General features: G+C 51.8%; 1 protein-coding gene across 1 annotated transcript; it reads right to left on the reverse strand.

Moving 5' to 3' along the window:
- Positions 1-658: 658 nt before the first annotated feature.
- CD27 (CD27 molecule) lies at positions 659-3,898 on the reverse strand. The gene is made up of 6 exons (XM_054696784.1): positions 3,763-3,898; positions 3,465-3,596; positions 1,334-1,513; positions 1,077-1,160; positions 722-859; positions 659-666 (listed from the first exon to the last, which is right to left on the reverse strand). Exons 1-6 carry the CDS (start codon positions 3,896-3,898, stop codon positions 659-661), a joined length of 678 nt encoding a protein of 225 aa, XP_054552759.1.
- Positions 3,899-7,722: the final 3,824 nt, after the last annotated feature.

Genomic DNA, 7,722 nt, shown 5'->3' on the forward strand with positions numbered 1-7,722 from the left:
GAGGCGCGCGAGGAGCCCGGTGTGTGTTGGAGCGCGGGAGCCGCAGTGCGGGGCATCTGTCACTTTATTTTGCCGGGTTTCTAGGTCAGCGATCCCGCGCGCGGGCGCCGTCCCTGCGCAGGTGTGCCCCGGGGGGCCCCCCACCCCCGCGCCCCTGCAGCCCCGGAGTCCCCTCCTCCACCCCCTGCCGCTTTGTCCTGCTCGAAGGGGCACTTCTGCATCTGCATAGGAAAGGGTCCCGATGTGGGGGGTGCTGAAATTGGGGGTGCCGCGTCTTGCTCCCTCTGAGCGGCTGGTGGGGTGAGACAGGCCGGGACCCGGTCCCCCCCCCCCCCCACAGGATGCTTAGGGGTAGGAAGCGGCCTCTGGTTTTCGGTAATCCTCTTGGACGGGGATGGCGCTGCCCTCCTCCTCCCTGGGGATGGCGCTGCCCTCCTCCTCCCTGGGCACGCGGTAGGGACCGGGCTCTGCAGGCGCCGCTGCGATGGCTCCTTTGTCTGCAGAAGGAGAACCCCAGGAGTTGGCGGCTGGGGAGGGGTGGCTGGGAGAAGGGCTGCGCAGGGGTAGCCAGGAGGGGAGGGCAGGAGGGAGGGGCCGGGAAGAGGATGAGAAGAGCTGGTGGGAACAGGTTGGTGAAGACGAACTAGGGCGGCTTCCCTTAGGTTCCTGGCGGGGGGCAGGGCTGAGATGGTGGGGTGAGGAGCAGGGTCACACGGGAGACCTGGATGTAGTCTCTTACTTAGTCCATGTTTTCTGTTTTGACGGAGGAACAGGGCTGCGACCAAGGTGGAAGCAAAAAATATTCCAGAGAAGACCACAAAGATGCGGACGCAGTTGGAGCTGCACAGGGGCCTTTGGGCTGTCATAGGCAGGCAACACACAGGGCGTTTTGGGGAGGCCTAGCCCTTGTCTCCCCTCAACCCAGCCCACCCTCCTCCAGGTCCATCCTCCCTCCACTCGGCCTTTCCTAAGCCCCAGACTTTGCATGTCATGCCTCTTCCTACCCTGGCTCCTGGGAGCTGTCAGGCTGGCTTCCTGGCGCCCCTGGATGCCTTCTGGGAGGTGGGGGGACTCACATGGCCAGTGGGTGGAGAGAGCTGGGGTGGACCTTAACTCAATCAGAGTCTGCACTTGTTGGATCGTCCTGGCTTCCGGCATCTCTGGAAAGACACAGATAGGGTGGAGAGCAGCGCTGGGCGCTAGGCTAGGTTGAAGGCCTGAGAGGCTGGATGGGAAGGCAGGGCAGGCTGACCATGATGGGGCAAGTTCTGTGGGGGCGGGTTGGGTTATGACCTTACCCCAAGGAGTGAACAGAGGGTTGCCTGGAACTTACTGTTGACATAAGGTAAGTGGGTAGGTTGTGGGTGTAGGACCGAGGCCTGAGAGGGACGAGTGGTCAGTGAAGGGTTTAGGGGTGGACCACAGTCGGTGCACTCCTTGTCCTGGCACTGCCTGCCCCTGGGGCAGGTGCACACGGCATTGGCAGTGAGGGTGCAGTTTCGAAGGAGAAGACCTGGGGACAGAGGAGGTTAGAGGCACATGAGATCTTCAGGCTTCAGAGACCTGCAGACGCTCTCCCACTTCCAGGGACAGGCTGTCCTTTCTATTTACACCCCCCCCCAAGATGTGCCCCCACCTCACTGTCCCCACTGCCTTTGCCATCTCTATAAAAAAAAAGTTGGAACTTGTAGAAAATTCCTGGGTTCAGAAATAGCACTATAAAAAGTCAAAACACTTTGTATGATTTCCTCCCTTACTGATATTTTTGTACCTTCTCCCTGAAGTATAATATAGAAAGGTAGACATGTCCTCAGTGTAAGGCCAGAGAAGTGGACTCACAGGCATAACCAGCAGCAGATCAAGAACCAGGAGATCGATAAAGTTCCCTCCTAGTCACTAACCACCCCTCGCCCCCCAAGAATAGCCACCAACCTCCCTTCTGACATAAGTTAGATTTGCCTGGTTTTGTACTAGACACACAGACTCAGGCAGCATGTACTCGTGTGTGTCTGGCTGCGTGTACCTGGTTCCTTATGAGTCATCCCTGTGGAGTCTAACGTGGAGGGGGAATTCGGGTGGCTGTATTGGTTCCATTGAATGGGCCACGGTCCAGTTAGCCATTCTACCATTAATGAGCATTTGGGTCATTTTTAGCAATTAGTGATAGTGCCACCCACTGTGGTCCCTGATGGGTTTGAAGCTTTCTAGAGAGCTACCTGTTTTCTGATTTCCTTTCCCTTTGAAATACACATTTTATTCACATTCGTGGTGGCCTGCAGTGTTGTGGGGGGGTCTGCAGCCTCGCCTGTGGCCGCCCTCCTGCTGGGGTGGGGAGGGGCCCTGGACTGGGGCTGCTGTCTCACAGGTGCTTGGGGATGAGAAGAGGAAGTTGATCCTGGGCAAGGTGGCAGCACTGATGTGGGAGCTGGTGATGCCTTTGACCAGGGACCCAGGGAGAGGAGCCTGGCCAGGTGGGAGGAAGGGCTCAGAAAGGGAGATTGGAGGATGCCAAAGAGGACCATCAACCCTAACAATTTTCTTGAGTGTGTGACTTTTGTCAAGAAAGGAAGAGGACACAAATTCTTTCTTCCCGCCCTTAAGGCCCTGGAGTTATTTCTTCCCAAATTCTGACTTGTTGCTACTAGAATTTGACTTTCTTATGGTGTACCAGGAATCATGAGCCAGCCTGGACAAGGATCTGCAAGGGAAGAACAGAGATGGGGGCCAGCATGGGGGTGGTGGGGAGGGGAAGAGGTAGGCCAAGGTGAAGAGGATTGAGGTGGGGGTGATCAGGGTGTGTCTGCCAACAGGGAAAGGTGAGGGCTGAAGAAAGGGCAGGGATTGGTTAAAATGGGTGAAATGCCATTGCTTTCAATGAGGAGCATCCAGAGACCTGGGAGTTCTATTCCCCACGTGTAGCCAGGGCACCAAACTCCAGGCTGATTTCAGGCACTTGTGTTTCTCCCAAATGGGGAGACTGAGGTCCAGAGAGGGCCAGATTCATTCAGCCTCCCCCTGAACACCCCACCTCTGCCTGCCATCCCCTGTAGTTCTGCAGCCATGTGCTGCCCGAATGCTTGGAGTGTGTTGGGGGGGTGTCCCTGACTGAGTCCTGTAGAGAGGGATTGTGGGTTGCACTGGGCTGGAACCCAGGGAGAGCAGACAGCTCAGTACTGGGAAAAGTCCTGCAGAGTGAGTCAGGGAGGCTTTGACAAGAAACTTCCAAACCTTGGGGGGCTGCTGCCAAGAAGAGAAAAGAATCCATGAACAATCATTTTGACTTAGGTGAGCAAGGAATTCTCATGTATTTTGCTCACCCCTTTCCTGAAACAGTGGGGTTCTCCTCGCATCAGTAGGGCCCTCCAACAGGGCCCCCCATCTCCCACTTGCTGTGGCCTGGAAATAGCCTCCAACTCCCCTCACCCAGCTCTGCAGCCTTGTTCCCTGAGGGCGCTCCATCTCACCAGAGTTACAGTGGCGGCAGCTCTCGCAGTGGGGCCTGGCGTGGTGGTCTGGCGAGAAGGAGACCCCCGGAGTACACGGGTCACAGCGAGCAGCCGTGCCCGGCCTGTCACAGTCCTTCACGAGGAATGTTCCTGTGAGTGGAGCACAAGATTGAGGCCCCAGAGGCTGCTGCTTCACCCAGTTCCAGGAGAGGAAGGGGCGGGTACAAGTCTCCCCTCCCGGTTTGAGCTCCTACTCTGCTTCCCTTTTCCAGACCTCAGACCTGTCCTCTCTCCCGCACACAGGGCCTCCTCTTACCTGGCTCACACATCCGGCAGCACAGCTCTCCCCCAGCCCAGTAGTGCTTCTGAGGACAGCTCTTGGGAGCTGGGGTAGCTGAGAGGCCCGCCAGGGCCCCCAGAACCCACAGCCAGCAGGGAGGGGGCTGGGCCATGGCTCCTGCCTTGGGAGCACTTTCTGGGCTCTGGTTGCTGACTCAGGAGACGCTCTGGAGCTGGCACCTCCCTGCTGGGCGCTGGTGCGACTTCTTTGCCCTCCTGCTTCAGGTGTTGAGCTGATCTCAGATGCAGTGGAAGCTCTGTGGTGGCTATTTTTTTTTCTTCGCGGCACCCTCCACCCCTCCACCCCACCCCTTTTCCGTGATCTGAGTGCAGGGGAGAGCGCTAAAGGGCAAGCTCTGTCAGAAGCCCTGCAACTCTTCAAAGGTGCCTCTCCAGCGCCAGCCCTCCCAGGTGTCCCGCATTGCACTCAGGAGTCCCGTAACCCCTCCCGTGCTGCCTCTTTTACAAAAAGCCACCCACCTTGCCTCTTGCCACGCTTTCCACCAAGATGCCCACGTTACTCCCTAGTCCTCAGCTGACAGCTGAGGTGCCCTCTCTCGCTGCCTCTCTTCTTTCACAGAATTAAGAGAAGGAAGTAGGGAAGGAGGGGGGACCAGCACTGCATCCGGGTCCACAAATTCATCTGAAACCTTTGGGGTCAGCTCAGTTTTGGAATTTGACATTTTCAGGGGGCTGGGGTGGCCCTCACAAGCAAGCACCACCTTTCTGCAGCAAAACTATTGGATGTTTAAAGGAAGCAGAGTGAACAGGGACTGTAGCGAGCCTTGCGTCAATTGAGGTCTGTTCAGAGTAACAGCGAGGGATCTGCGTCTCCTCTCTGTGCTAGGAAATCACATATGATCCCATTTAATCTTAGTGCCACCCTGTGTGAGGGCAACTCCCACTGCCTTCTGGCCTCCCACTGTACCACCTCTCCCCACTGGCTGTGGCAGCCATCGGCCCTGGAGCACGTGGGGCGTCTCTCTCGGGATTAAAGGCCTGCAGCTAAGGGTCAGCCCTTTCCAATCTCCAATCTGGTTCAGAAATGTTGGAAGTATCTGGACTTTTCTCCTTGAGTCCTGAAAACACACAAGTCAGATATGCTCCTCCTTCCCCAAGGAGTGAGGTTTGGGGTGACATAGTCTCCAGGGCTGTTTTCGTTCAGGGGCTTCGCAGTAGTTTCCATGCTGCTCATAAAATGTCACACCCCTGTGATCTCATTGTTAGGTCTGTTCTCTATCTCACTCTTTGGTTTCCTTTCTCTTCATTTTTTCCACCCTGCCTTTCCCCACCCCCTTCTACAGCTCTACTGGGGGTCCTCTCAAGTGGGAGGACATGCAGGGGTGTGATGTGCAGGGTTTCAAGTGCAAAACCCTGCTTTGTCCTCTCCAGGCAAGGAGGAGTTAAAGTTGCTGTTTGAATCTAGGTTGCTCATCAGTTTGACCTTGAGATGGGGAGAGGACCCCCATGATCCAGGTGGGCCAATGTAAAAGCAAGGGTCCTTAGAAGCAGGAGAAAGACAAGAAGGAGAGAAACAGAAGGGGGCAGTGTGGGAAGGATTCAGATTAATGCTGTTGACTTGGAGATGGAAGAAGGGGACATAAGAGCCAGCGACGCCGGATGCTCTGGAAGCCAGAAAAAGCTGAGGCTTGGATTCTCCTCTGCAGCCTGCCCACACTTTGATTTTATCCTGGTGAGACCTATTTCAGACTTCAGATAGCGAATCTAAGTTTGTGGTTAATTTATAGTCATAGAAAATTACAAGTACATGCAAACCTTTGTCATTTCTTTGAGAATCACTAGGAAGCCTAGTGATGTTCCATATTTGTTTGAAAAAAATGTGGATTTCAAATTCAGTGGTCTCCAAACTTTTTTTTACCCTGTTCTTCATCCATTAAATGATTTTGAGCCTGTATCTTCAAATATATATAATGTATTTTATAAATGACATTCATAGATTCTATATTTAACATTAAATTCTATGTAGGTATATGAAGACATTAAAAAGGATGGGATAAAAAGGATGAGAGTTACTTGATCACTAGAAGAAATACAAAAAAGGAGGACAAAGTTGAGGAAAACAATATTCAGAAATATTATTTTAACTTACAGCGTAAAAGGCCTTTTTGCTCTCACTAAAACATTCATATATAACATTATGTAGGATGTAATATTTGGTAATTTATTTAGTAAGAGCTATGTGTTCTAAGGTGTTTCATTTTTTTTAATAAAATATACTCACATTTATTACTGGCTAGTGATGAAGCATTGAAGTATACTTATAAGAAAAGGAAATAAACAGAATTATCTCAAAAGAAACATAGGCACAAAAATATAAATGAGAATGTGGAGATATTCAAGATTAATAATAAATAATTAGAGAAGTGCAACCTGGTATGGTATTATTCATACCAAAGTGGTTCTTCATAGGCTGCAAGGGACTTTTGCACCTCTCAGTGGTCTCCTAGGCCCTGGCATGTGCTACTTGCTCTTTTTCCTGCATGATTCCTCTTACCCATCCAGATGAGTGAGGATTATACACACATAGTCAAATTAATAATAAAATGAAACAATGTGTTTCATTAAAAAAAAATCTTGCTTCATCACTTTACATATAGCGACCAGTAGACTCTAGCCTAAGTTCAAATGTTTGGTTTCAATGACTGACTTCGATGAAAAAGGTGCTTAGGGCCTCCCTGGTGGCACAGCAGTTGAGCGCTGGGCTGGGAAGTTGCCTGCAGCCTCCGCAGCGCTGGTTCAATCCCTGGTCTCCAGCGAGGGTCCCACATGGCGCGCAGACCTCTCCTGCCGCCCGCTGCTCCCCTCAGCAGTGTACTTCATCAGTCTGCCTGTTCTGTTCCCCGCTCTGGCTCTGGTGAATTCTCTCACCCTCCCGCGCTTCTGTCTGTACCCAGTGCTTATATAAATAAATAAATAAATAAAATCTTAAAAAAAAAAATAAAAAAAAGGTGCTTTAGGTCAAAATTAAAGGTTTCTAGTTTTCTGTCCGAGGGTATCTTTTCCAATTTCTTGTCTGACGATTCCAAGTTCTTCTCTTCTAGACTCACGTGGGCATTAAAATCCCAGCCCCTATGTGGCTGATCCTCCTCCTCCCCAGCTGCTCATGTACCTGCTCCCTATGTCCAGTGTCTGCCTGCTTCTTGGGCATTTCTTGGGTATTTCTTGGGTATTTCTCTTTCTTTATTGAGAAATTAACTTCTTCATGGAAAAAATATTGGGAGCATTGAAGGTGTTTATTTATTTATATAAAAAAAGGATTTATTTATTTATTTATACAAGCACTGGGTACAGTCAGAAGCGCGGGAGGGTGAGAGAATTCACCAGAGCCAGGAGCAGAGCAGGCAGAAGGACCGAAGCACACTGCTGAGGGGAGCAGCGGGCGGCAGGAGAGGTCTGCGCGCCATGTGGGACCCTCCTCCAGTGGCCGGGGAGCAGCCAGGGATCAAACCGGTGCTGCAGATCCTGCAGGCAGCTTCGCAACTCAGTGCTCAACCGCTGTGCCACGGGGGAGGCCCTGAAGGTGTTTATTACAGGAGTTGCAAGTCCCATCTTCACGGTTACAGAATGAGTGAAGAACACAGAACACACATTCTCTAGGGCTTGTGCACTCTCATGATATTATGTGACTGATGGTTTAAAGAATTAATGTTGGCTTAAAGTAAAGCTAATTTCTGTAGGCAAATATTATATAATTGATGTGGGTAAGGTTTGAGTGCTGACTGACTCTTGAGGTTTTCTGATGTCCGCTCTAGGCAGTGAAAGACAAAACCAGTGAAGAAGTTTTCATAGACACAGGCAAGGGGTGAGATGAGGCTCCTGGGGTAGGTGGAGAGAGCATAGCTTCCAGAATCACACAGATGCTGAAAGTATCTCTGCCTGTTATTACCCGGATCACCTCGGACAAGCCCCAGAATCT

The sequence above is a fragment of the Talpa occidentalis genome, unplaced genomic scaffold (assembly GCF_014898055.3).
Source record: "Talpa occidentalis isolate TD23 unplaced genomic scaffold, MPIMG_talOcc4v2.1 talOcc4.16, whole genome shotgun sequence".
NCBI lineage: Eukaryota > Metazoa > Chordata > Mammalia > Eulipotyphla > Talpidae > Talpa > Talpa occidentalis.

What these genes read in the sequence shown, in the direction of transcription:
- CD27 (XM_054696784.1), bottom strand. Translation starts at nt 3,898, where the DNA reads ATGGCCCAGCCCCCTCCCTGCTGGCTGTGGGTTCTGGGGGCCCTGGCG. An exon ending in CTGCCGGATGTGTGAGCCAG is followed by an intron (nt 3,597 to 3,762) that starts GTAAGAGGAGGC and finishes CTCCACTCACAG; the next exon opens with GAACATTCCTCGTGAAGGAC. An exon ending in TCTCTCCACCCACTGGCCAT is followed by an intron (nt 860 to 1,076) that starts GTGAGTCCCCCC and finishes TGCCTATGACAG; the next exon opens with CCCAAAGGCCCCTGTGCAGC.